At 39.7% G+C, this 27,873-nt stretch overlaps 2 protein-coding genes across 2 annotated transcripts in view; one reads left to right on the top strand and one right to left on the bottom strand.

Moving 5' to 3' along the window:
• The first annotated feature begins 224 nt into the window (after positions 1 to 224).
• hsd17b8 (hydroxysteroid (17-beta) dehydrogenase 8) lies at positions 225 to 9,468 on the top strand. Its single transcript, XM_034705760.1, has 10 exons — positions 225 to 354; positions 3,073 to 3,252; positions 4,200 to 4,402; positions 4,564 to 4,680; positions 6,185 to 6,280; positions 6,701 to 6,786; positions 6,906 to 6,990; positions 8,610 to 8,652; positions 9,000 to 9,074; positions 9,239 to 9,468. The coding sequence occupies exons 2-10, from the start codon at positions 3,207 to 3,209 to the stop codon at positions 9,256 to 9,258; spliced, it is 771 nt and encodes a 256-aa protein (XP_034561651.1). The 5' UTR covers positions 225 to 354; positions 3,073 to 3,206; the 3' UTR covers positions 9,259 to 9,468.
• Positions 9,469 to 11,541: 2,073 nt separating this feature from the next.
• Positions 11,542 to 27,873, bottom strand: part of col11a2 (collagen, type XI, alpha 2) — a 69,810-nt gene continuing 53,478 nt past the window's right edge. Inside the window, exons 25-72 of the mRNA XM_034705718.1 lie at positions 27,786 to 27,839; positions 27,519 to 27,572; positions 27,347 to 27,391; positions 26,780 to 26,833; positions 25,861 to 25,905; positions 25,609 to 25,662; positions 25,396 to 25,440; positions 24,851 to 24,904; positions 24,694 to 24,738; positions 24,435 to 24,488; positions 24,202 to 24,246; positions 23,933 to 23,986; positions 23,674 to 23,781; positions 23,061 to 23,114; positions 22,875 to 22,928; positions 22,561 to 22,605; positions 22,083 to 22,136; positions 21,780 to 21,824; positions 21,582 to 21,635; positions 21,347 to 21,400; positions 20,839 to 20,892; positions 20,522 to 20,719; positions 20,316 to 20,369; positions 19,987 to 20,094; positions 19,755 to 19,862; positions 19,502 to 19,555; positions 19,280 to 19,333; positions 19,046 to 19,153; positions 18,860 to 18,913; positions 18,696 to 18,749; positions 18,378 to 18,431; positions 18,222 to 18,275; positions 18,003 to 18,110; positions 17,772 to 17,825; positions 17,525 to 17,578; positions 17,381 to 17,434; positions 16,926 to 16,979; positions 16,713 to 16,820; positions 16,535 to 16,588; positions 16,182 to 16,343; positions 16,019 to 16,072; positions 15,859 to 15,894; positions 15,683 to 15,736; positions 15,282 to 15,567; positions 14,937 to 15,049; positions 14,566 to 14,634; positions 14,165 to 14,401; positions 11,542 to 13,797 (exon numbers count right to left, since the gene is read on the bottom strand). Of these exons, the coding sequence (XP_034561609.1) occupies positions 13,651 to 13,797; positions 14,165 to 14,401; positions 14,566 to 14,634; positions 14,937 to 15,049; positions 15,282 to 15,567; positions 15,683 to 15,736; positions 15,859 to 15,894; positions 16,019 to 16,072; positions 16,182 to 16,343; positions 16,535 to 16,588; positions 16,713 to 16,820; positions 16,926 to 16,979; positions 17,381 to 17,434; positions 17,525 to 17,578; positions 17,772 to 17,825; positions 18,003 to 18,110; positions 18,222 to 18,275; positions 18,378 to 18,431; positions 18,696 to 18,749; positions 18,860 to 18,913; positions 19,046 to 19,153; positions 19,280 to 19,333; positions 19,502 to 19,555; positions 19,755 to 19,862; positions 19,987 to 20,094; positions 20,316 to 20,369; positions 20,522 to 20,719; positions 20,839 to 20,892; positions 21,347 to 21,400; positions 21,582 to 21,635; positions 21,780 to 21,824; positions 22,083 to 22,136; positions 22,561 to 22,605; positions 22,875 to 22,928; positions 23,061 to 23,114; positions 23,674 to 23,781; positions 23,933 to 23,986; positions 24,202 to 24,246; positions 24,435 to 24,488; positions 24,694 to 24,738; positions 24,851 to 24,904; positions 25,396 to 25,440; positions 25,609 to 25,662; positions 25,861 to 25,905; positions 26,780 to 26,833; positions 27,347 to 27,391; positions 27,519 to 27,572; positions 27,786 to 27,839 (3,669 nt within the window). The 3' untranslated portion in view covers positions 11,542 to 13,650. The remainder of the gene's footprint in view (positions 13,798 to 14,164; positions 14,402 to 14,565; positions 14,635 to 14,936; positions 15,050 to 15,281; positions 15,568 to 15,682; positions 15,737 to 15,858; positions 15,895 to 16,018; positions 16,073 to 16,181; positions 16,344 to 16,534; positions 16,589 to 16,712; positions 16,821 to 16,925; positions 16,980 to 17,380; positions 17,435 to 17,524; positions 17,579 to 17,771; positions 17,826 to 18,002; positions 18,111 to 18,221; positions 18,276 to 18,377; positions 18,432 to 18,695; positions 18,750 to 18,859; positions 18,914 to 19,045; positions 19,154 to 19,279; positions 19,334 to 19,501; positions 19,556 to 19,754; positions 19,863 to 19,986; positions 20,095 to 20,315; positions 20,370 to 20,521; positions 20,720 to 20,838; positions 20,893 to 21,346; positions 21,401 to 21,581; positions 21,636 to 21,779; positions 21,825 to 22,082; positions 22,137 to 22,560; positions 22,606 to 22,874; positions 22,929 to 23,060; positions 23,115 to 23,673; positions 23,782 to 23,932; positions 23,987 to 24,201; positions 24,247 to 24,434; positions 24,489 to 24,693; positions 24,739 to 24,850; positions 24,905 to 25,395; positions 25,441 to 25,608; positions 25,663 to 25,860; positions 25,906 to 26,779; positions 26,834 to 27,346; positions 27,392 to 27,518; positions 27,573 to 27,785; positions 27,840 to 27,873) is intronic.

Genomic DNA, 27,873 nt, shown 5'->3' on the forward strand with positions numbered 1-27,873 from the left:
TTAGTGGACAGGACGATCACTGTTGAGCTCGAAACAGGTTGTTTGCGGTTGTTTTAAGCATCAAACTGGGACATGTCGCCCTCTAGTGGTCACAGCCAGTAACTGCAGCGGAAGTAGAATCAAGCTAGACAAGTTGAAACGGCAGAACTTCCGGGATAGCTTCCAAAATAAAAGCATTTAAATTGAGGCCGTTGTAGTGTCGAAGAAAAAACGATGAATTGAAGTTTACAGCGGAAATATAAGCTCTAAAATTGTTGAAAGATTAATTATTTACCCACAAATAATATATATATTTCTGTCTTTTTGATGAAATCACTGAAATATGACACACCGAGAGGATATCTGTCTGTATAGGTGAGTAAATAAGAAGTCTCTTAGCACAGCATGTGAATGAGTGTCTGCAACGTGCTTGTCTTTCAGCGGTGCACGTGCTGTCTTTTGCCACATAGATATGTTTGTATGAATCTTTATTAAAAAGTTTAAAGCATTATAAGACAAACACAAATTATAACACTTTATAAAACTCTGTCTCAAATTCAAACCGGAAGTATTTCAGTTGCTTTCTTGTAAAATTGCTTTCAATGATTACAAACTACGTGATACAATCTCATTCAATCATAATTTTGTATTAAATATAATAAAATATGATGAATAAAATGATTCAGATCAAATAAATAATTAAGTTTTAATCTGGTTTATATTTAAATATCATCGTTTAGTGGACAGGACGATCACTGTTGAGCTCGAGACAGGTTGTTTGCGGTCGTTTTTAGCATCAAACTGGTACATGTCGCCATCTAGTGGTCACAGTCTGTAACAAACATGAATCATTGTCGAAGAAAAGACAATTGGGAGTTTACAGCGTGAATATAAACTCTAAAAATGTGACAGATTAATTCTTTACCCACAAATAATATATAGATCTGTCTTTTTGATGAAATCAATTAAATATGACACACCGAGAGGATATCTGTCTGTATAGGTGAGTAAATAAGAAGTCTGGAGCATTATATGCATAATAAAAAATGTGAAAGCTTTATAAAACATTAAACTCATTGTTTGCATGCTTTGACTTCACTCTTTCTCATATTCTGACAGAAAGTGTTGAATTTACATTCATTTATTGAAGCTTTTTTTGCAATCAAAAAATCCTATTTGAGGGTTCAAAAAGTGTTCAACAACCGCAAACAACCTGTCTCGAGCTCAACAGTGATCGTCCTGTCCACTAAACGATGATATTTAAATATAAACGAGATTAAAACTTAATTATTTATTTAATCTGAATCATTTTATTCATCATATTGTATTATATTTTAATACAAAGTTGTTTAATGAGATTGTATCACGTAGCCTGTAATAATGGAAAGTGCTCGTATTGTGGACTTCCTGATTACCTCGTTGATGTATTTTATTCAGGTGGCTTCACTAAAACCAAAACCTAGTCCACTTAATCAGAAGTTCCTTTGAGCTGAAAACTGGATGTAGTTCAGCTGTCACTAAAAATCCTGTGACTGATTTTTCTGCAGAACATGAGAGGATTCAGTGTTTCTACTATTCAGCTGAGCTCTATTGTCTTTGCCAAGTAATGATGCTGTTCATTTATCAACTTCTGACTTTACTTCATCTGATTTTACACTTTATGAACCCTCAAAGAGGATTTGATTGCAAAAAAAGCTTCAAGAAATGAATGTAAGTTCAACACTTTCTGTCAGAATATGAGAAAGAGTGAAGTCAAAGCATGCAACAATGAGTTTAATGTTTTATAAAGCTTTCACATTTTTATTATGCATATAATGCTCCAGACTTCTTGTTTACTCACCTATACAGACAGATATCCTCTCGGTGTGTCATATTGAAGTGATTTCATCAAAAAAAGACAGATCTATATATTATTTGTGGGTAAAGAATTAATCTGTCACATTTTAGAGTTTATATTCACGCTGTAAACTCCCAATTTATAGTCTTTTCTTCGACAATGATTCATGTTTGCAAGTACGTTTAACTCAAATCTGCCCTCTGGTGGCCACAAAGCGCAACTACAATGTCCTCAATTTAAGTACTTTTATTTTGAAAGCTACTCCGGAAGTTCTGCCGTCTCAACTTGTCTAGCTTGACTCTACTTCCACTGTAGTTACAGACTGTGACCACTAGAGGGCGACATGTACCGTTTCTGTGCTGTAAACAACCGTAAACAACCTGTCTCGAGCTCGAGCTTAACAGTGATCGCCCTGTCGACTAAACGATGATATTCAAATATAAACCAGATTAAAACTTAATAATTTATTTGATCTGAATCATTTTATTAATCATATTTTATTAAATTTAATACAAAATTATGATTGAGTGAGATTATATCACGTAGTTTGTAATCATTGAAAGCAATTTTACAAGAAAGCAACTGAAATACTTCCGGTTTGAATTTGAGACAGAGTTTTATAAAGTTTTAAAATTTGTGTTTGTCTTATAATGTTTTAAACGTTTTAATAAAGATTCATACAAACATATCTATGTGGCAAAAGACAGCACGTGCACCGCTGAAAGACAACATTTAAATACTTTTATTTTGAAAGCTACTCCGGAAGTTCTGCCGTCTCAGCTTGTCTAGCTTGATTCTACTTCCGCTGTAGTTACAGACTGTGGCCACTAGAGGGCGACATGTACCGTTTCTGTGCTGTAAACAACCGTAAACAACCTGTCTCGAGCTCAACAGTGATCGTCCTGTCCACTAAACGATGATATTTAAATATAAACCAGATTAAAAGTTAATTATTTATTTAATCTGAATCATTTTATTTATCATATTTTACTATATTCAAAACAAAATTATGATTGAATGAGATTGTATCACGTAGTTTATAATCATTGAAAGCAACTTTACAAGAAAGCAACTGAAATACTTCCGGTTTGAATTTGAGACAGAGTTTGGAAAACATCACTTGAATTGTTGTGATCTTAGTTTATAAGTGATTGTGGCTTAGTTAAAATAATTTAATATTTATTTATTTGGTTTAGTGTTTGTTTGTTTTAATTTAATTTATTCTACTGCCCAAAATCTCCTGTCCCACACTCCAGTCCAGTTGGTGGCGGTAATGCGCCCATAAGCTGGTTTGCCAACCTCCAATAAACTACAACTAAGAAGAAGAAGAAGAAGAAGAAGAACCACCTAGTGGACAACATGAGAACTGCAACAACACAGAGGGGGAAACATGGCGGCTGCCGTGAGGCTCACATCAAGGTTGACTCTGGTCACTGGTATGTGTTTTTTATTATTACATGGATTGTTTAAGTTTATAGGGAGATAAATAAAGCAGCATTCAGCTCCTGCGTCTCTCTTCAAGGTGTTTGTTTGTAAGAAGTCTTTCTCAGTGCTCCAAATCAAACAGATGTCTTACCTTCTGACAAACTAATGTCTCCTCTTGAACTGTGCAAGATGAAATAAAGTGTGGCATTCATTTTTCTAACTCAATCTACAAGTGACATTTAAAAAGTAATACCTCTCTTCCTGCAGTTCATGCATCTGGGTGAGTTTCTATGATATGAATGTAGAGTAAAGGTGAAACAGCTGATTGGACATCAGGTTTTTTTATGCTGTCGACATGAAGTTATCTTTTTAACAAACTGGTCTGTCATAAAGTTTTTGGATTTGACTTCTTATCAGTGAAATTACCATTTAAAAGGGAAAGACATGGCAAAATGTCCTGAAGTATAAAGTCTATGTCTTGTTTTGTTTGACCAAAACTCCCCAATTATTTCTCCTCACATTCATCAACAGCAGAGAAATGAAAAAAATCTACATTTCATTTAAACATTTGCACAATAATGATCTCACTTCACTGATTTAATAAACAGTAAAGCTTTAAAATGAACGATAAAGTATGTTTTTGTCCTCCTTCATTTCTGATGCTGAACTCTAGAAACCAGCGTTCTTTTAAGGACAGGAGAATCAGGCAAAGAGAAGAGTTTCATTCACATTATTTCTAGCTCACATGATTCATATCTGCTCATTAAACCTTAAATTACTGCACTAATCAAACTGAAAATCTGACCCACCAAGTCAGCGCCCTGTCTTGTGTGTCTGTTCTTTCAGGTACGTCCAGAGACGGACTTGTTGCACACACACAGTCTCCCCTCTGAAGTGTTTTAATCTGCACATGCTGTCAGACTCTCATGTGACATCCTGCTGCTCTTTTCTCATCCAGGAGGAGGCAGTGGGATTGGGCGGGCGGTGTGTCAGCGCTTTGCTTCTGAGGGCGCCTCGGTGGTGGTCGCTGATGTCAACGAGGAGTCTGCCAACGAGACCCTGGTGAGCCTGCAGAATGACCTCAGAGGACAGGGTCACATGGCGGCCGTGGTGGATGTGTCATCGAAAGACAGCGTGAAGAAGCTGGTCACAAATATACAGGTGTGTGTGTTACAGCCTGAAACAAACACCTTAACACAACCTGCGTCTCCATTGAAGTCAGAATCTGCAACACATTTGTCCTCTCTTGTTTGTTTGTTATCGTGCTGAAGGGGTGAGTTTGTTTCTCCTTCTCTAAATGTTGTTGCTCTGTTCCTCCACAGACTCATTACTTTCAGCCTCCCTCAGTTTGTGTGAACGCAGCAGGCATCACTCAGGACGACTTCCTGCTCAACATGGAGGAGGAACACTTCGACAGAGTCATCCAGGTCAACCTGAAGGTATGAGGGTGAACCAGTTATCTGCAAGGCTTCAGGGGATGAAATTAAAACCTGTTAACCACTTACTACTGACCATCAGCTCACTGGAGCCACAGTTCCTACAGGATCCTGACAGGGACAAAAAGCCTGACTCTGTATTTAAGTGATTAGTAATAAGCAGCAGTATAAATCTGTTGGTCAGTAGAAATATGTTGGTGCTCAAGGTTTTCCATTTCAGCCGGGATCTTAAACTTTGATCAAACACAGTCAGAGTTCGTGAAGAAGCGTGCAGAAGTCGCCCCGGCTTAGAGGAAACAAAGACATCGTGTGTATTTCATAGAGACAGATAGTCCTGCTTCAGCCTGTTTCTCCATCTTAATTTCAAAACCTTTATTTATTCTCGAAAAGACATTGAGGTTTCCCTCATTTCCAATGTCGTCGAGATCACAGTTAGATTAGAAACAACAAACAAACAAACAAACACAATCATATACAAAATAATAGATTAATTAAAACAGATACAGTTTGAGACACAGTCGTCAGAGATCAAGGTCTTGAACTCTGCAAGAGATGGAAAGGATCTCAGCTTCAAAGTCTGTTGGAGGGTATTCCATGATTTAGGAGCATCAATGGAGAATGCTGATCGACCCAGTTCAGTATTTATTCGTGGTATTTTCAGAATGAGCCAATCGGAAGAGCGAGTCCCATAGGATCCGCAAATCCATTCCAACAAGTCTGTGAGGTAGGTGGGGAGCTTTCCAACAAGCGCTTTAAAAATAAATAAAAGCCAGTGTTTGTTCCTCCTTTGCTCAAGAGAGGGCCAACCAACCTTCTCATACAGGACACAGTGATGAGTGTCATATCTGTCACCAGTTATAAATCTGAGAGCAGAGTGGTAAACAGAGTCCAAGGGTTTTAGTGTTGAAGCTGCAGCATGTCTATAAACCACATCACCATAATCTAAAACAGATAAAAACACTGCTTCAACAACTCTTTTTCTACAAGACAGTGGGAAGCTGGATTTATTTCTGTACAAGAAACCAACTTTCTGTTTTAGCTTGGTGGCAAGAATGTTTATATGGCTTTTGAATGTTAGATTCTCATCAAGCCATATACCAAGGTATTTAAATTCAGTGACTCTTTCTATTTTAACTGCATTTAAAGTGGATATGTGTACATTTTCATCATCTATGTTTCTGGCCCTGGAGAACAACATGAATTTTGTTTTACTTTCATTCAGTACAAGTTTAAGATTAATTAGTGACTGTTGGAGAGTATTAAAAGCAAGTTGCAAGTTGTCCATGGCTAATTTTACAGAATCTGCAATGCAATAAACAACAGCATCATCTGCATAGAGATGGGCCTGACAACCATTCAAAGAGGAAACAATGTCATTAATATAAACAGTGAACAAAACTGGACCCAAAACATTTTGACAGGAAACACTGAACTGTAAATCAACAACATCAAACAGAACTGAGAGAAATGATTTGTGGATCTGTGTCTCCTCCTGCGTCTCTTTCAGGGCTCCTTCTTGATCACTCAGGCTGTCGCTCAGGCTCTGGTAGCCTGTGGAGCACCCAAAGGATCCATCATCACTGTGGGCAGCATCGTGGGAAAGGTGAGATAACTGCAGGTGTACAGTTCCTATTTCACAGTTTTCATCCTAGTTTTTTTAAGTGGGAGTGTCCCCAGACATTAGAAGTTACTCAGCTTTATTTTCAGCCCAAACTCCAAAGAGGAGTCGAATCCAAAAAAGATAACTGAACTACAAAAAAATCAATCCTGTAGTCTTTAACTTCTGTCTTAGTCGTGTCACACAAATAACAGGATGCTTCCAGGATTGTTTTGGTAAACCTTTCGTATCAGCATCTTTCCAAACATAAGTTACAAAAACATGCTGGAACAAATAAAAAAGTCATCTTTGCATTCTTAAAAACACCATGAACTCTGAGAAAGAGAGAAAAACCTTGTTATTGAGTTTTGAATCTCCTTTCCTTCATTTCTTATTTCCTTGTGTCTGTGTGGTTCATGTTTGCAGGTGGGGAACCTTGGACAGGTGAACTATGCCGCCTCTAAAGCTGGAGTGGAGGGTTTGACCAGGACGGCAGCCAAAGAGCTCAGCAGGTGAGGAGAGAGTGAAGCTCGGGGGAAACATCCTGACGCAGAGGATGTGAGAAAGTTTAAAGTACTTGAAGAAAAACAGGCGGAGGAGTCATTCACTTTCCTTCTCTCTGTTCCTCTAGGTTTGGGATTCGCTGTAATTGTGTCCTGCCCGGTTTTATAACGACTCCGATGACGGAGAAAGTTCCAGAGAGGGTCATAAGCAGGGTACAAAACACACACACACACACACACACACACACACACACACACACACACACACACACACACACACACACACACACACACACACACACACACACACAGGGAAAGATGGATGCATGCTTTGATAAAGTTTTAAATTTGATCATTATTCACCTCTTTTAAAAAGTTGACTTTTAATTACATTTGCATTTAAATTCGAATCAGGATCAGAAAAAGAAGTCCTTCAGCACAGAGACAAACTCAAACCCACCGTCTACATGAAGAACCTTTACTCTGAAGCACTTTGAAGAATGTAGAGATTGTTTTTGTTAAGTTTAAAAGTGAAGTTGCTTTACTTTGACTTTTTTCAAGATTTAAACTTAAGTTGAGAACTTTCACCTGCTGAGTTTTGGTTATGGGTGGGGCCAGCAATTACACAGGGCAGGAGGCACAGGTGTGTGTGAACTGTTTCTTTGTTTGGGTTAGTTGGAGCGTCATGATGAATGTTTCTTGACAGTGACAGAAAGGCTTAAATTAAGCCTGTTCTGAGTCGTTCTTTGTGGAAGATTTTAGAAAACCGAAAGGAGTGTTGGAATTTCTGACTAATGGAATAAAACTGAGAATGAGCTGTGGACTGATTATTTTTTGTGAATGACAGTGGACACGCGTCAGGACTATAGAGCAGCTCTAACTAGCAAAGTGACATTTTTAAAGTGAGCCAAGAAATCTGCCACTTCAACTAAGGTATAAAAACAGTTAGTCGCTCCAGTAGATGGCACTAAAGGGTCTGGAACAGGCGGAGCGAAGCCCGTGCACAAACCAATCAACCGATCCAGGCATGGAGAGACAATCAACCTCCAGATTCTGCAAAGTTAAACAGCTGTTTTTTCTTTGGTTTCAGACAAAACACCCACGCAGACTGAAGATCTTAGCCTGATAGAATTTGAAATAAACACCAGGTACTTTTGCTCTGATGAAAAGGAGAAGCTACCCCGCCTTCATCCTAATGTTTACGCTGTACTTCTAATTTATGCAGCTTACCACATGACCTTTAATGACCTCCACAACCCAGACATGAAGATGTGCAGAGCCAGTACATCAAGTGGGCACCTCCCTTCACTCGTGTTTAGTGTCTTAAACATGCACATGCATTACAGTGTGTGTATTTCACAGCCCGTCTGTATGAGCATGTGGCTCATTAAGATCTTGAATCTGGTGGATGCACTGCTCAGGGGCAGGGATCTTGCTGCAGCCATTACAGCCTGTGTCGCATCATAAATGTTTAACTGTGTACTCTTCACCTTCTAAGTGTCAATTTAATAAAGACAAAACTCTAGGATACAAGAGTTAAGCCTTCTGTGTACTAAAAGAGCTCCTAAATGAAGATCTGTTGACAGTGGGCTCAGTTCCTGACAGGTTTATGAACTGTCGTCTTTTATGAATCTTACATCAGCAGGAAATGGATCTGCGGTTTTGTGGGTGCATGCAGAAGTCTTTAAAAAGAACAGCAAATCAAACCGAGAGCTTAAACTGATCTACTGTGAATGTTATAAGGTGTTGGTTGTAAAGGTTTATGGATATGGAGGAGGATTTGGTTGAACACTTTCATCGTAGCTAACAGGGTAACCCTCTTTCTGTTTCAGATGAAGTCTTTGGTGCCTCTGGGGAGAATGGGTGACCCTGCAGGTCAGTGAGGATGCTTCTTTAACATCACATTGAATTGTACTCACTGCAGGTTGTTATTCTAATGCATTAATAACTTAACAATGTGCAGAATATGTACCGTTCTCTGCTCATGATGATACTTTTTGCATCTCATACAGCTGTCCCAACAACACATTTTCTCATGACACACAAATACTATGACATACTCCTTCCATGCTCCACTCCTCCTCTGCACCTTCACTTCTTTTGAAGGTGTTATGTTGACATAAAGAGGAAGGGATGTGAAGTATTCTGATTCTTTGTATTTTTCTGACATGCTCAGTTTCAAAGTTGTCATCACTTTTCTTCTTTTGTTTTTGCTCCTCCAGAGGTAGCTGACGTTTGTGCCTTTCTAGCTTCAGATGACTCTCGATACATCACAGGAACCAGTCTTGAAGTCACAGGTAAACTTTGATTTAATTATCTGACAGGTGCTGTAAAAAGGTAATTTTTGTTAATAGTCAGGAAGATATTAGTCGCTTTTAAAAGTCTCAATGATCACAGAGAAAAAAAATCAAAATCACGTTTTAAAGGTGAGTTACTAAGAGCCATCTTCTGTCTTTGTCAGGTGGACTTTTCATGGGCTGAATCGTCTGTCCGACAGATGAAGACTGATGAGAGGCCAGTTCCATCATCGTTAGTTTGGTTAGGATATGTTTGTTATTTAATCTTCAGTCATGATTGGTGCTAATAATATCTTTAAGATCTGAATGGACTAAATGTATGATACAATGTAAAGCGAACTATTGAGCCAATAAAACGGTTTTTACTTTTTCTGTATAAAAATGCTCAAATTGATTTGAAACCATGAAGGTATAACTTTCAAACGACGCCTTTCACAAGTCAGTTAAACCCACATAATAATTTCCAATTTTCAATGTTCAACACAACATTTTCACGGACAACTCTGACGCTCCACCAAAGCTTTTTTGCATTTCTCTGATCTCTTAAACCAGATTTTGTGTGGGCTAACTTGTTTAGCTCTCAGGCTCATTGTTCTGAGAAATATGACCGTTCTTTTAGCTTTTTAAAATTTGCATTTTTCTGCCTTCATGCAGTCTCTGCTCAAGATCTTTAAATTAGCTGCAGGCTTGTAAATACTGGTGCAGCTTAACATGCAACTTAGGTGTTAGAAATGAGGGGCAACTGTCTTAATGAGCCAGAAAGGGACACAAAAGTTTACTTCTCCTTTTCAAAATATTAGAAGATGGTTAACTAATAGTAAAACATAAAAATACATGTCACGCTTTTGCAGCCTTACAAAAAAACAAACAAGAATAGCATCTCTTGAATAGATTTTTAAAATGTGTTTCCTTTTTTTCCTAATTTATAAGCTACATATTTAAAGTACAGTCTAGGTTTGGGGCATTTAAACAAGATAAATATGGTTCCATCAAGTTTAGAATTGATATACCGAAAGATTTAAAGATTTAAAGTCCACATTGGTTGTAAATCTTTGAGGTTAAATCCAGATGTTTAAAAATATGCACTACTGTTATTGTCCTATCCATAGGCCGTATATATCCACACACAGTCTATGGTCATTTCATGTCATGTACTAGTGAGGATAAATGAAACTCTCTGAGACTGCAATGACAAGGAATTTCAACTGGTCACAAGATGGCGCTGTTTTGCAGAATCGGGTGAATTTTGCAGGAAAAAACCTCCAGATCAAAATCCATAATTAAATTCACTAAGAGGCGGATGGGTCATTTAAAAACCTGATTGGTGTAATGGTTAAATAAAAATATGAAAGACAGTATTCATCACATAATTTGTCCTTTTGATTGAATTCTATCATGTGAACAAGTGTGCAAACAGGTCACTAATATTAGCTTATCTTGTAAAAATACATTTAGCTAACGTACTACAATAAAACATTGTGCTTGACTGCCCAACCTTGGGCGAAAAAACATGTTTTAGTTTTAAATAGTCACGAATAATAACGCTGACTGGTTCCTACTGGTGGACGAGTATTAACAATCTATATATATCAATATGATTGATCAGTAATGAGACACAAAAACATTTAAAAAATCAACAACAGTATCCATAGAGCTCCAAAAGTAAAACATGACTTGGAAGCCTGGTAAAAGTACATGATAATTAAGAAGCATGAATGCAAATGGAAACACCACATTTTCATTTATCATGAAATATAATATCTATATATGTGTTGATATAAATCTGTATGACACATTTAGATGAGGTCTAAAGGCTGGTGATATGTTTAACTACAAACTGCCTATACTAATGGGAGACAGCAACCTGCTGTGGTAATTTGTAGGCAACGAAACTATGAGTGATAGATGTCAGGAAGAAAAACAAGAGTCAAGCAGCTCTTTTAAAAGATTATATATTACAGAAACAAGAATTTAAAAAATACTTACACACATTATAAAATAGTATTTTTTCTATTTTCAGCACCATATTGTCGTGTTCCTTTTGTGAACAAAAGAAACAAATGTTTTTGGTCATTCTTTCTGGAGAATCTCAGGGTCAGATTTAATATTTTCAAGGTTTCAGCCATCCCGCCCAGTTTTCATGGTACATTAAAAAAAACAGGAAAAACAGTAAAAAACAAAACAAAACTATCCCTCAAATATTCATCTCATAGCCACTCATGGTGGCAGACAGAGATGTCACCTCCCTCTCACAAACGTTCTCCTACCCACTGTGGTCTCAGAAATGTCAAAGATCAGGGTATTGTGTGTCAATATTTTTACCACCTCAATGTTGATCACTGCGGGGACTGACCCAGTAAACTGCATTTCTGTGATGCATTCAAGAGCCCAGTTAAGTGAGAAGCTGAGACTGAAACCAAAAGACATCAAGTCAAACAGTAGCAACGACAAGGAAATGTGACAGAGCTGGAGAGTCACCATTTAATCATTACAGTGGAAGCAAAATTTAACAGCACAGTACAGTTGATGAAAACACTAAAAAGGGAAGTAATAAAATATGGCCACAGATTCTTTGGTTTTACAAAAGGAGTTTGGACAGGGCGTGAACAGAAGCACCATAGCTCAGGCTGGCAGATAGTTGAACGTCTTAGTCGCTCGCTTCACTTGACCACTTGAGTGTCAGCTACAGGAAATAAATACAAATGAAATATACCACATTTGACTGGAATATTTGGTGGTCTTATTTTTTTTAATCTCAAAGCACCCTGTTTGTTTAAATAAATACAATAGAATATCACTATTTCTGTACAAATGGAATGTAATGCACATTTTCCCCAGTAAAAAGCTTCATGAAATTGTAAAAAGAGACTAAAGGACTGAAAGTGAATACTAAAATCTTATATTTCTGTATGATTAGCACCTTGCCACACAGTTTCTTTTCGTAAAGCTTACGTTTTATTGGCTGTTGTAGGAAAAAAGAAACAAGATGGAAGCGGGGATTTTAATTGCATAAACATATTTGAACCTTGAAAAGGTTCTCTGTTCTCTGATGCAAAATCAGAAAACGTGTTTTGGATTGAAAACACTGATCGAAGTACCCAGAAAAGAGACTCAATAAAAATACTGGACTGGTGTGGGATAGTGTCCCTTAAAGCCTGATCCATGATTTAAAGAATCAGCTGTTTTAAAGGCACCAGTAGCATGCAAGTACATCAGCATCAGGCTTAGCACAGTTTACAAAAATAATGGCTTTTAAATCACTGATCTAAGTTTCCACAAATCTTCTTCTTGGCCTCACTGTATATGACAACTATTGCTCAATGTTAACAAGTGAACAATTAGAGGACACTTACTGCTGATCATAGAGGAAACAGCCCGGTCTAACAAGGCATCAACTCTGTGTCGCACTGGAGTCTACAATCCTTGCTGCATAACAGCAGAAAGACCTTTCACTATTTGTATGAGCTGTGAATCACATTGTTGACTGTTTTAATGAAATTGAAAGATAACAATGAAGAGAAGCTGCTAAAACAACAAACAGAACAATCTAAAAAGCAAAGTATCACTTGGTCAGGTCACTCTAAATTCTGAGTGGAAACCGGTGGCTTCATATCTTTGGTTCCTTTTAACACAAGAAGAAAAGAGCTGAGAGTTACACAGTGTTTTCAATGTGGGCAACATGACCGACAAGTCACTGGCTGTTGATGACCAGACGTCTTAGCTCTTACAGAAGATTTCAGCTGAACACTTGCCAACACTGGTTGTCACTTTCTGCCAAGAGTTAAGTCTTCTGGTTGGATTTAGCATCATGAGCAGGACTATTGGCTTACAAGTGCAGAATAGATAATAAGTATACCACTTGATTCACCAAAGAAGGGTTGAACTTTTCAAACATCATGTATGCAGACGGCCCCTCTGATTAATCTTTAAAGAGTGACTATCAGCCTTGTTGCTCACAGTGTGAACCATTAAAGAAATGGAAATAATGTTTGGGTGTGACCCTTTTTAGGAAGAGGAGGCAGGAGGTAGAGCAAGTGAGATGAGTGGGTAAAAAAAGGGGAGAGACAGCGGGAAGGAGAGAGGAGTGAGAGGGGGATAGGAGACAAGGATCTTCATGTCTCATGTCGCCGGCTTGCTTTCGTTCTCAGGCCGGCCTCTTTGGCTGCTGGTGAAGAAAACACTGTTTTATTCCAAAAACACTCTGTCCTGGCTTTTTTCTTCCTTTCTCGCGGTCGTGCGCTCAGACGATGGTCTCTTCTCTGCGAGTTTTTTTTGTTTGTTTCTCTCCTCTTTACTTATTCTGACATCCATTGATTGTTGGGAGGACGTTGCTTTTCCCAGGCACTTGAGTGTGAGCGCGTGTTTGTCTCACAACCGCATCTGTGTATGTCAGTGTGTTGATGATTTGTGTGTGTGTGTGTGTGTGTGTTTATATCATTTACAAGTTAATTTACAAATTACTGGGCATGTTCGTTTTTTTTCTAATATATATATAAATGTGTCTCGAAGTGCGTGTGTGTGTGTGTGTATGCTTGAGTGTCTGTAGTGTTGTTCCTTTCATGATCTGTGTGTGTTTTTAGCCTTGGAAACAGACAGGTCCCACTTCAAAGCCAAACTGCTGGTTGCTCTCCCCAAAGTCTGACACCTTGATATCCCGCAGAGGGAGATGCTCCACCTGTGGTGTGTTGATCTCCAGGACTGTCCTGTCAAAGCCCTTACGATACTGCAGAGAGACAGAGAGAGACACGTGTCAGAAATTGGAATTAAAAGTAGTTAAAAAGGGTCTGCTGTTTGCCTTATATTTTGTGGATTTTAAATACAGCATGGGTTTGTTAAACATTCATATTCTTGCAGCTTCTTTGTTGTATTTGTTGGAATTAACATCCAAACATTATCATCTGATACGTGTGTCTGTTGCAGGCTTTTCCAATAATTTCACTTGAAGTGAGGAGGAGCATGTTCACGTGTTTGGGGATTGGTTTTTCCTTTTGTTGATACTTAATAACTAAACTTAATCACTTCTACTTGTATTAGCAAAAAGCATTTGTTGGTTTTCAGCAGGGTAGTTTGGTTTATGAGTTCAAACTCACAGAGCAGCCATCGACCAAGGCCTTGATGTAAGGGTTGGTCTCGTAGCTAAGATCCTCCTCGTTGGCACCCTGGAAGTGCAGCGCTCTGTGGTAGCTGTTCTTGGCGCTTTGGTCGGCCCAGGCCACTGAGCGGTGGCAGTGGTAGGTGAGGTTCTGACGGGCCTGGATGCTCAGGAGACGCAGGAAGCCAAGCTGGACCACACCCACAGGCTCTCCATTAGAGTCCACATAGGAGAACTGGGTGGTAGAGGGGGAGGAAGAGGAAGGGGGGGGATTCAGGGGATGGAGAGTGAGGGAGAGTCAATCGATGATGAGGAAGAAATGATCAAAGTAAAGAATTAAACTATGATTCTAATACAAATGTTTGAGCACCGGTCTTGGTGTCAGAGAAGGTTACTTACTTTGTTGCCAGTGGCAAACTGACTGTACCAGGATCCTGGAGTCTCTTTGTTCCAGGAGTTCATCTTTACCTGACAACAGAATAATCCACATCACGTTATATGTATAGTTAGACATGTTTAGCACTGTATGCTACTTTTTGCACAAATTAAAACGTGCAGAGTGCAGAAGCAACAGGAGACATAGTTTCTAAAGAGGAGAAACCTGAGATTGCATTCTCCCAAACACTGATTAATGTTTGCACATTTTTTAAATCCAAATAATTCAGTTGTATTCCTTACATATTTAGTTTAGTGTATTTCCTATCTTGCACTATGTCACTCGAGCGTTCTGTTTCCAATTTTAAAGTGTTGCTGATTTGTGGTTTACTGACCGTATTGATGCTGGTGCTGGGGTATAGGCATGTCTCTGCTCCATTAGTGAAATTACAGAAAACCCTGAAGGCATCCCTGGAGCAGCCCTGGTTGGGGTCAATCCAGTACTCTCCTGTAGAAGGGTTCAGAGAGAGTAGAATTTAAATGTCACAACTCTAGGGAATCTAAAAACCAATTCATGGTCTAGTCATGAAGTAAAAAGGAATGAAAAAATTAACTTTCAGTCTGCATCATCCACATGTTGACTTAATGACCGCCTGACTAGGACCAGGACCAAAACCTGATGCAGGCGTTATTACAATGAGCATTAGGCAGGATCAGTTTAGGTTGTGTTGATCCCTTACCGTCTTTGAGGTCTGGCTGGCTGAGGTGCAGATCTTGACAGGTGCGAGCGGGGCTGTCCTGGGTACCCAGAGGGAAACGCATGGTCTCAATCTCCTGTCGAAGTGAGTTGAGAGAGCCAAAGATCTCCTCCATGCCTTCACTGCCCATCAGGAACTCAGTGCCAGTGGCATCAGATGCAGGCATGTCTGGGTCGCTATCTGAGAGCAGCTGGCTGGCGTCGATGGAACGCTTGGACTTGGGGCTCCTTTGGATGGGTAGGGGCTGAATGACCTCACCTGGAGGACCCTGGGAAGCAATTTTACATCTTAATCAATGAACCTAGAATCTGGGATGAGGCACAATCGGTGAGCAGAGAGACATTTAAATGTCTTTCTTTCACAAATGATGGATGACTACTTACAGGAGGTCCAGGAGTTCCTGGTACACCTTTTTCTCCCTTTGGACCACTTCCTCCCTAAACACAGTAGAGACAGGAGGGAAACCAAAAACAAATACAGCATCAGAACCAAGTTGATGCAGTCTTCAAGATCAATTTAATTCATATTGTGTGGTACAAAGAACATTAAAAGTACTCACGGAAGAACCTTTGGCTCCTTTGACACCTTGAGGACCCTGTGAAAGATAGAGGTTTTAGTTTGAAGACAGTGACTGCCTTTTGGGGGTTTGCAATGAGTTGTTACTATGATGTTTAGAAAGACGAAAAGATAAAGTCATGGGAAAAAGTTCTGGCACTCACAGGTAGACCAGGAGGACCAGCAGGGCCGAGGGGTCCAGTGCCTCCAGCCATTCCCTGTTATGAGACATATTACATGTGAGCATAGGTTACATGTGTTATATTTATCATTGTTAATGTCACTAACTTGCTCCTTTCTAAGCCGTTTAAAAGAAGCAAGACTTACATTCTCTCCTTTTGGTCCGCCTGATCCATGAGGGCCGGGCAAACCTCTGTCTCCCTTCTCTCCCTGCTCTCCTGGGGGTCCAATGAGACCGATAAGACCTGGATGTCCCTTCTCTCCCTTTGAACCGGGCTCTCCTCGCAGGCCAAGCAAACCAGGAGGTCCCTGCAGGAGGAGAAGAAGAGAAGGAAGTGGAGAGAGAGAAAGCAATGAGGTGGTTGGTGAGGGGAAGAAATATGGAAAACAGAAGGTGAAGAGATAAGAGAGGGAAAGAGGATTGAAAGAGAAGCCAGTGAGAGGATGTTCTTATCTGGGAGCACTGTACTCATAAATGATAAAAGGCATTGTTATCTTACCATTGGCCCAGGTGGTCCTTTCTGCCCAGAAGGTCCTGGAGATCCTTGCTCACCCTGAAACACATTTAGAAACACAGTTAAAAGGTTGTGGTCATCCAACACATCATGCATAAATGCATGACGCTCTAATATGCCAAGTGGTTGCATTCACAGTCACAAAAAATTTATCTTTACTGACCACTGATCCAGGAAGTCCTCTGAGACCTTCTGTTCCTGGTTTTCCTGGCACACCTTGTGGGCCAACAGGACCAGTCTTTCCTGGGGGACCAACAGCACCTGGGTCTCCCTGTAAATGACCATGACATAAATCATTAATAAAGAAGTATTTCCAAAGTTAGTCTGTTCTCTATAGAACCACGGTTACAAAAGTACTGAGAAGCTCTGAACTTACCTTAGTTCCCTTCTCTCCCTGACGTCCCTCTGGCCCTCTGGTTCCAGCTGGACCCTGGCAAGTAAAAACACATGACACTGCTTTAACACACACATCTGTTATTTCTGAAACAAAGACAGTCTTCCATTCTTACTGACCGTGTATATCAAATTAAGGCTTCTCTTCTAACACTAACACAAATTAATATCAGATTTAGACTGTATTACTGCAGCATTGCTTTGACACATCTTCAACATTTACCACAAAGGTTGACTTGATGAAACGGGATTAATGCGACAGAATGTAAAAGTCCTATCCACTACACAGAAACACAAATGATTCTTTAGCATGTAACATTTAAGAAAAGAGAGTGAATGCATGCTGGAGTGATGTATTCATGACTGTCACAGTGCTGCTCGTATTGAAACATTCCCTGTTAGGATCAGGAGCCTCTCAAATGAGGACAGCGACCTTACCCTCTTTCCAGGGGGGCCAGTAGGTCCGTTCTCCCCGGGAGGTCCAGGTGAACCCTGCAACGGGAGGCAGAGAGAGCAGATTCAGGACACTACGACTTTTAACACTTCATTCAAATATCTGCACTGCTGCATTATTTGACTTACAGATTCTCCCGCTTCGCCATCTTCTCCTCTCTCTCCCTTGGCACCATCTTGGCCCTAAAGTAAAGCAGATTAGGGTTAGTGTGTTATCTTATCATGGTTCAGTTTAGCAAGAATCACAAGACTATGTGAATTGAATGGGCTGAATTGAACTATTGACAGCTGTGTAGCCACAACAACAAAAGAAAATAATATTTATATAGTGTTTAATAAAAATGATGACATGTTTTTAAAAAAAATGGATACTCACTCTAGGTCCAAGCTCACCAGGGGGACCAGGATCCCCAGGGAAACCAACAGGACCCTGAAGATGGGGGTGAAAACAACATTATTTAGTTGACAAGATCAAAATGTAATCTGAATTTATGTAATAAAAAAGAGGAAAACAAACAACTTAGCTCCTTTTACAGCGGAGTCTCAATTCAGTGATGTGCCATTGTGAGTGGGATGGTTTGTGTGTATTTCATTAAATGTGTCTTACAGGGTTTCCTTTGGGCCCGTCATCTCCGGGTCGTCCTCGGCCTCCAGTAGGTCCACCAGTTCCAGGTTGTCCAGCTTCTCCCTTCTCTCCGCGCTCTCCACGAGGACCCTAGCAACAGGAGCACAGAACTCTTTCTTCAATCATGAATGCTATCAACCTTTCAGTGCAGGAAAAGTCTCCTTATATCTCAAACCCAAAGCTGTATGGTCAGACACTCACCTTCTTTCCTGGCTCCCCTCCGATTCCAGGTGGTCCACCCTCACCAGGCTCTCCCTGTGGAACAAACAGATTCTCTTTTAGTCCTCAGGACGGGTTGAAACAGATTCAGTTTTTTAGGACACAATAAACCTCATCGAGATATAATGCCGTCTTCACCTTCTCTCCAAGAGGTCCAGGATTACCCAAACCACCAGGGGGACCTTGAGGACCCTGTAAAATATGCACAAAATATTCAGACAAAAATATTGAAACATTCACATTTAAATAAATATTATCATCTTAAAACCAAGAGCTGCTAAATATAATGTGATGATACATTTTAAATATAAACTGTGGCAGTGGTGTGTGTGCTAATTTACAAGACTACTTATTAAGACTATAGTAGTAGCAGTGACTACTGTACAACAGCTTTTGAAAGTGTAACCAATGAAGTGAATGCTGCATTTTATATAAATAAGGGCTGTAAACACTCACGTCAGCACCGTTGGGTCCAGCAGGGCCACGGGGACCTGGAGGGCCTGGAGGACCCTGAAAAAATAAAGAGGCTCAGGCTTCTATCGACTTTATAATTTAATTGTGAAAAAAAAGATATCACGGAATCAATAATAAAAACTGATGTCTTTAATTGTTTTACTCACCAGAGGGCCAACATCTCCAGTCTCTCCCTTCTCACCTGGCGGTCCAGGTAATCCCTGCAGGACAGAAAGAGTGACAGTTAGACAAAGACTGAGTTTAGCTTTGCAGCTTAGCTCAAGATCATCTAAATATTTACACTCAAATCTAAAATGAGAATAAATACAGGTTTCCATGTCTGTTTATTGTACCTGCAGTCCAATGGGTCCTGGGGCGCCTGGGAATCCTCTGGTTCCTTCATCACCTTTAGCTCCAAAAGGCCCCTGCTGGCCCCTTGGCCCAAGCTCTCCATCTGCACCCTACACCAAAGAAGAAGAAGAAGAAAAAAAAAGACACAAAAGCACAAGAGATAAAGAAATAAGAATATGTTAACTGAATTTTTTCATCTAATCATGACATTGACTGAATCAGTGATTTGTACTTACAGCGGGTCCAGGTTGACCAAGAGGACCCATTGGCCCTGGTGGACCAGGAGGACCCTAATGACAAACAAAAATCAGGCCCGCAGACAATTAGCAAAATATCAAAACAATAAAAAAGATAAATTGAGAAACTGCATTGTCACAGTTTTCTATCCACACAATCTATTTCTGATTATTTCTGATCAGGAATAAATCTTGGGCTTTAAATAAGTCAGCACCACTCACATGCTCTCCTTTTCCTCCCTTGGCGCCCTTCTGACCATGCTCTCCAACTTCACCCTGTAAGGACACAGAAAAAACCCCATTACAATAAAGACAAAGTTAAGATTGATGGGCCATCATGCTTTGTTAAACAGGGAGGCTGCATAACTAAATAACCATCAGAACTATTCTGTACTTTATGGTACGTCAGTCTAAATGATTAACAAAGTAACTACAACGTTTTTTGCTCTGGACTCTGTCACTTAGAATTACTGGCCTTGTCTCCATCCTCTCCTGGCACTCCAGGTGATCCAGCAGGGCCAGGCAGACCCACAGGGCCCTGCACTCCATCACGACCAGCCGGGCCAATGGGTCCTTTTTCACCCTAAACAAGAGCAAAAGAGTAAAGATGTAAATCAACAGTTTAAAATGTTTTTAAATGTCTTTAAAAATAACAAATGAGTCAAATGCACAACTGCTCATTAGATAAACATTTCCAAAATACTCACAGGAACTCCCTTCTCTCCAGCAGGTCCAGGAGGCCCCTGAGGGCCAGGTCTGCCAGGAGGTCCAACAGGCCCTGCAGTACCAGCTTGACCTCTCTCACCAGGAGATCCCTGGAAAAGTACAATATCATGAAGACACTACAGACTACAGCAGGTGTTCATGAATACTTCATTCCTAATGGGCTGTACCAGTACAGTTATGACCAACTGAAACAATATCATTACAACATCCAACAAACTTAAGCTAGCTAGCCAGCAAGATATGATAGTGATATTTTTCATCCTATGAGTTGGAGTTAGATAATTCAATTTTCAGATGGTTTTGAACTTACAGCAGGTCCAGGGGGTCCAGCAGGTCCTTCACTTCCCTTCAGTCCTCCTCCTCCCTAGAAGAAAAGACAATAATAATTTCTTAATCTGAGAAATTATTTTAACCAATTAACTTCTATCCAACCAATCAATGCAGGCAAAACATTTTGTTAAAAACACCTGGCAGCCAACCGTATCAGCACCTCATAATTGTCTTGGTCATACTCACAGGAGTTCCAGGCAGTCCTCTCTCTCCAGGGAAGCCTCTCAGACCTGGTGGCCCATCTTTACCAGGGCCTCCAGCGGGTCCAGGGTCTCCTTTGGTACCTTCCTTCCCTGAGGGACCAGAAAGTCCCTGCTCTCCAGGTGGACCTGGGGGTCCAGGGTGGCCACGCTCACCATTGGGGCCGGTCTCTCCAGATGGACCCTGAGATGATGGGGATAGGAGAGGAAAAAACGTGGAAAGAGGACAAATTATAGTGTTTGAAAAACTGATTTGATCACAAAGAATTATAAGAAAAGTCTACATAATAATCCAGAACTCACCTGAGGTCCCACAACTCCAGGAGGCCCAGGTGGACCCATTTTACCTTGGAAACCCTGGAGGAGAGAAATTCAATGAACAAAACATTGACCAAAAATGACTGAAGCTGCAATCCTCTGCAACAGGTGAACACAGATTTAAAGGATCACAAGTATTCTCAAATTTACTAGGTAGAAAGAAACACTGAACAAATACAGAAATCAAACAGTAATGTAAAGATGAGACTGACTCAGGACAAAACCTTTACAATTTGGAATTCAACAAAACTGAAGTAAAATACAGGAGTCTTATCATTATTTCCACACCATATGTAAAGATTTGCATTAAGAGAAAACTAATCAGAGACATAATATGAGTGATAGCATGCATGAATATAAATATGGTAATTACTGCTTCACTTTCTGTTGGTACATCTATGAATCAGTGAGGTTCCAACCTCTAAATCAAGAGTTTAAAAAGGTGGAATATTCTACACGGTTCATTGGAAGCATATTTTAAAAAAATACGTACAACTTCTCCTCTCTGTCCAGGGTGTCCAGGCAGCCCGTCCTTTCCTGGGGGTCCCTGTAAGAAAACACCAATCAGCCATTATAAATTAATTACACCCTCATCTTTAGAGAGGAAAGAAAGAAAGAAGTAAAATCAAACCCAAGACCGTGTGGGAAGAATGAACAATTATCTTATGGATAGCCAAGTAATACCATCTTAAAAATGTCATTAAAATGTAATCAAAATGTTTCCTTACAGGAGGTCCTTTTGGTCCGGGGAAACCATTAGCTCCCTGGGGCCCAGGCAATCCCTGATGAAGCAATGATGAATGATATTATTAGAACACATTAGAATACCAAACGGTCTTAAAGAGTGAGGCAAAGGTTTCAATTTTGGCTCCAACAAAGCACTTTGCAGCAGAGCAAGATTTCCAAAATGGAAAAAAAGTGCTCACCCTCTCTCCAGGTGGACCATGAGGACCATCACTTCCTGAAGTTCCCTGCAAAAACAACAACACACTGAATAAGAAAATGAAGTTGTGGATCTCAACATGTTGCTAAAAACAGTGCTGTGTCTGTATTTAAACTAATGAGCGTTAAATTCACATTGTGAGGTACTTCAATTTAACAATTGGATGAGCAATTTGGCTCTATCAACACTAATGTTCAATAAAGTTAAAAAATATTTTTCATCAACAATAATCAGCATCAAAACAGTTCCTAGAGGCAATCCGGACAAATGTTCTGCGTTGACAAACCTTTGCTCCTGATTTTCCAGTAGAGCCCCTCGGTCCACGCTGCCCTCTGGGGCCCTGATGAGAACCAACAGAAACAATGATTGGTGACAAAGCTTCAACAGACTAAGATATTTTAAGTGTAATGTAATCAACAAATAAATTGATGTTCACTGGATTTTAAAATGCATCCTATTGATGCTGAAAGAACGAGACCCCTTTCAAAAAACAGTAAATGGTTTAACTCTCCACTGTGCTCCAGTGTTACAGATGTACTACAAGGCCCTCTGACACCACCACTGGTGTGGTTGCAGGTGAAACAGTGTGCTAATTTTACAACAAGAAGGGAAGTTTGCTCTGATTTTTTTTTGCCTTCTGTTTAGTAACTCAAAAATCCGACAATACAATGTTTATCCATCAAAAAGGATCAAACACATTAGCTAACCACGGGATAGCTTTTATGAACTAACTGAAGAATAAGTGCTAAAATGTAAAATGGTACCGTAGGTCCTCTTTGTCCTCTGGGCCCAGCTTTGCCGCCAAGACCCTGAAAAAACAAACAAATAAACAAAAAATGTATCACATTCAGTCAGACAGGAGTGATCTTTGCATTACTGACACTGACAACAGGTTATATTTAATCTACAAGATCCATCAGTCTATCTGATGCATGTAAAGGAAATTAATCAGCTGCATTGTTTGACACTGTCAATGGCACTTGATCACTGTTTCAATAGATAATAAAATCAATAACAATGTAAAATCATAAAGGTTTGAATAACGTGAGCAAAATCTCTCAGAGAGCCGTTAAATTACCCTTGTTCCCTTCTCGCCATTTGATCCAGGGAATCCTGGGAATCCAAGAGAGCCCTACAAAAACAAATCAATGTCAACATCAGCACCGTCTGTCATCATAAATAGTCATTTGATAACTGTGTAATATAGAGCTCATTCTACATGAGTGAAGAAGTAAATGAGGATGAAAGTATTTGTTTCCCTCACCTTTGGTCCAAGTCTTCCAGGATATCCAGGAAGTCCAGGCACACCAAGTTTACCCTGAAAACACATGATGATGTAATTAATTATTAATATTCACTTGAATAGATCACAGCATCTGTAATTCTGAATTAACATAACAAACCTTTAATACAGCAAATAATATTCTAAGAAATTACCTCTATACTAATTAAATAACACATGAATATAACAATGAGAAATACCTGATTCTGTGTTCAGGTGGGCTAAAGTTATATTAACCTTTTACAAAAAGGTTGCAAAATGTCTCACAGAAACACTTTATCTGCAGCCAATAAAAAAATCCTGTATTTGCACGGCATTTGTAATTATCATGCATCACATAAGTGCACATACATATACAACCACAAGAGGGCAGCACAATGTTATTTCAAACCCAGTGCATTCTCTAATCTTAAGCATAAGAAGAATATTATGGTCTATATGTGTAAAATATCTACAATTGCAGAGCACAGACTTTAAATCTAGTTTGATAAAATGTAACTTGAGTAAAAACACATGAATGTGAATATAACGGTACATGTTAGTAAACTACTTCATGCTACAAATAGCCAATCATGTAATTCTTAATAAGTTGTACCTTCTCTCCGACTAATCCAAGAGATCCGATCTCACCAGGAGGTCCAATACGACCCTTTGGCCCCTCTGGACCATCCTCGCCTCTGGGCCCTGGGACACCAATCTCACCCTGAGAGCAGGTGACAAAGAGAGTAATTAGAACTAATCACAAAATGTTAATGAGTAAGTTTATCTATCAGTTATGCACCCCTTCATTGATTCAACAATCATTCAGTTAAAGAACTGACTAACAAACTAGTTACTCCATCTTTTGTTCTCACCCTTTCTCCCTTGGAACCGAAATCCCCCTTAATTCCAGGGAAGCCATCTTCTCCCTACAAATACAAGCAAACAAAAACATTCAATACATTCTCATTTAAAGAAAACATCAAACTTATTTTATTGTATCTCAAAATCTTAAATAAAATCATGGACACATCTTGAACAATTTGCTTTTATGAACAAATTAATGTGAGACACATTATTGACATGATGCAGTTGCGATTTATGAGAGGATACTGGAAATATATGACTGTAATGGATTACTTACCTTCTCTCCCTTGTGACCCTTCAGTCCACGAATACCTTGACCTCCCTGAAAGTAAAACATTAAATAATCAATACACTAAAATGCTATATAATATTTAATGTTGCATTGGTTTGCTCAATTTTAACCGCCAATGTCCAGCAAATTTCCTCAAAAGTAAAAGTAATGAAAGTGAGAAGACATGACAAAATGATCAAGCCATCAAAAAACCTGTTGTAAAGATTGACTCCACTCACCTTGATGCCACGAGGCCCAGGATAGCCAACAGATCCCTGGGGACCGTTAGGACCCTGTGAAAAGTCAAAGAAAGATGGGTTTACAAAACAACAAATACCATAAACTTAATATGTTTTGTGTCATCGTACCTCATCCTACAAATAAACATAAACCCTTAGAGGTGTGATACGTTTTCCCTATCTCATATTTAGTCTGTGAATTGACTCTGTTAGTTAAAAGGATTGCAGTGTAATGCATCCACTTGCTACTGACACCAACCTGGTTTCCTTTGGTGCCAGAAGGCCCCTCCTTTCCTGGGTGACCCTGAGAAGAGAGAAAGAGTTCAAGCCTCAATAGGAACAGTCAGTGTTGATGGATCCACTCTAATTCAGTTTTCAGTGTATAAAAAAATGAAGTAAGGCAGAGGCAAACTTACAGGAGGGCCATCAGCTCCGGGCATTCCTGGCAGACCTGGTTTTCCTGTTGGGCCCTAAAGAGAAGATAGTAGGGTTAGAGTAATGAAGCCAGAGGGCAGCAGTTTTATGACTTTTATGGGGAGAAGGATAACTTGTGCTTAAAACTGTGTGGTTACCAAATGGACAAGTATTCATCCACATATGGATTAACTGGGAGCAACACTCTCAATCACTGGTACTCAGTTAAATTGTAAATGAACTGTATTTATAGCTCTTTCTCTAGTCTTCTGACCACTCAAAGTGCTTTTACATGACATGTTACATTTACCCTTTCACACCATATTCATACACTGATGACAGAGTCTGCTACGTAGAGCCCATCAGTTTTTGACTAATGCCATTCACAGATCGATGGCACAGCACCAGGGGCAGTTCTGGGTTATGTGTCTTGCCCAAAGACACTTCGGCATATGGACAGCAGGACTTGTGTTGAATCCCCAACCTTCCATTTGAAGATGACCATGTATCACTTGAATAAATATTTGAACACAGTTTTGGCCCTTACTTTCTCTCCTGGGGGTCCAAGTGCTCCCTGAGGTCCTGACATTCCCTGCAAATAAAACAACAAACACATGAGATATGTTCACAATGAAAGGAATGCGAAAACTTTCAACATAATCCTTTTATTGAATGTATTATAAATGTGTATGCCTGTGTGGACTCTTTAGCATGTAATAACTTGGTCAAGATATGATACCGGTCAGCTGCTCTCTCTCACCTGAGTTCCTGGGGTTCCCTGCTGACCTGGGGGTCCTGGCTCACCTTGGGGACCCTTAAAAAAAGGAACAGAGGATGACAAAGTGTAAACAAATAAAAAGGAGACAGTGAGAAGATGCGAAGAATGGATGAGAAAGAGAGAATCATATCTTACAATTACTATTAAGAAAGTATTTTATGATACAGACTATCTGCTTGTTCAGAAGTACAAGTTTACATGATAAGATAAATGATAACTTATAGGGGCACTGACCAGGTTTCCCTTGGGACCATGGGGCCCATCATTTCCTCGTACACCCTGAGAGGTAGAAAAGATGAAGACAGATTATCTAAACATACGTGGTCAACCATGCACAGAAGACAAAACAATTCAAATTCAAGCTTAACTCCACTTACAGCACAGTGTATTGTGTGTCTTACAATATGAGGAAATGAAGAGGCACTTAAAAAGGAAACTTCAGTAATTTTAGACACAAGTGTTCATGTGTCCTGGGATAAAAGTTATATGTAGTAACACACAATAACACTAGAGGGCGATGTCTCAAACATCTAAACCTAAAAAAAGGGAGGGGGCAAAAGGCTGGAGAGTAAAGTTTAAAAAAAATATCCTGGGGTGTGAAGTCAGAAAATAAAGATGTCTGACAATAAGAGATAACTATTCTCTTAGACTACTACTATGAACTAGAGCTTACACTGTTCTTCAAAGACAACTCATCATCTCTGCTTGATGCTAGCAGTTTCAGGCTATACTAGCAGCTACCAGTGTAGCACACCTGAATCTCAGATCAAACTGCTGGTGGTCCGCTTGTATTATGACAGGAAAGAGAAAGCTTGATACAAAAAGGAAGATAAAGCTGGTTGTACGGAAAAATTGTCCTGCATTTTTCTGTTGGGGGAGCAGAGATAAACCACTTGAGCCGAACAACTATGAAACATAAAATTTGAGTGTCAAAAGCACTTTGGGTGCTTAAATCCTGGGTGACACTGGGTGTCTTGTTATTGTTTCGAGGTGACTGTGGGAACATGACATATACATTTTTGGAATCTGGGTATCCCTGTGTTTTCTTTTTCATCAGGATGTTGTTTCCAAAGGCGCTGTGGGTGCTCTGAGGTCACAGACAATGTAGCTGCAAAAAAAGCAGACTATGTGGTTTGAAATGTTTTTTACTCACGGGAGGTCCAGAGATTCCAGGAGGACCTTTAGGTCCCAGCAAACCACGAGGTCCCTAGAGACACAAAAACAAGCCATGATCAGCCAGCAATAAGTCATACTCAGACTACCTAACAAGAAAGCAATAAAAAGAAAAATAAATGATAAAAATCACAGTCAACAAGAACTTTAGTTGCAACATCTGCATTGAGACAAACTGACAAACTAATGCTAAGAAGCACACTGGTCTAGACATCCATCTCCATCGAGCTAAAACTTAAGTTTGCTCTTGTTTTTTTTCCTTTTCTTCTCTTCAACTTTTTTGTTTGCAGAAACTATTGGCATACATGAATAATCCTGGCATCCTGATAGCTTCAACATCTCCATCACTACTCTGCACAAATCCCAAAGAATAGCCCTTAACCATTTCAGGTACTTTTGTCTTTAGGAGAACAGTCGTGCTACCAACGGACACACTCAGATGTATTTTGGGATGCTAATTCTCACAGAAATAGAGGGGCCTTAGTGCCACACAAAAAGAAAAGAGAGAAGGATTTGGAATCAGCTTTGTTGTAATGGAAACACTCACTGGTTCACCTGGGAGACCTCTGGGTCCAACGTCTCCATCATCTCCCTGAGAACACACACAGAAACAAAAGGTCAATTATGTAAAGATGCTCAGCAGTTATGGAGATACACGATAACAGATGCTCTGAGTAGTGCCAAGAGTATTATTCAATTCTTCTCTAATGTCTTCATACCCTCTCTCCATCCTCTCCCTGAGGTCCTGAGGGTCCCATTGATCCTGAATCACCCTGTGAGGATAAAAGAGTGAGAGGAATGAGGAATCGTGAAAAATTAACTGGTTCAGCTTACAAACAAATATTCAAGATTACAAGTTCTTATACCGATTAAAATAATGCAGTATTTCTTATATCTATCATCACCACTACCAAGGTACTAATAATGATAAAGACACTGAGTTAAGTGTGTGTGTGGCATATGGTTTGTGAAAGTTTTTTACTCACCCTGTGCCCTTTGTCCCCTGGCAAACCAGGAAGGCCATCAAAACCTCGGTCACCCTGAGAGAGACACGGACGTGGAAATGTATTTATT

This window comes from Notolabrus celidotus, chromosome 16 (assembly GCF_009762535.1).
Source record: "Notolabrus celidotus isolate fNotCel1 chromosome 16, fNotCel1.pri, whole genome shotgun sequence".
Lineage (NCBI taxonomy): Eukaryota > Metazoa > Chordata > Actinopteri > Labriformes > Labridae > Notolabrus > Notolabrus celidotus.

Excerpts from the sequence above, each read along its gene's own strand:
- hsd17b8 (XM_034705760.1), top strand. The coding sequence starts at position 3,207 with ATGGCGGCTGCCGTGAGGCTCACATCAAGGTTGACTCTGGTCACTG. Across the intron at positions 6,991-8,609 it reads CAGAGAGGGTCATAAGCAGG|ATGAAGTCTTTGGTGCCTCT; the intron begins GTACAAAACACA and ends TTTCTGTTTCAG. Across the intron at positions 9,075-9,238 it reads AACCAGTCTTGAAGTCACAG|GTGGACTTTTCATGGGCTGA; the intron begins GTAAACTTTGAT and ends TGTCTTTGTCAG.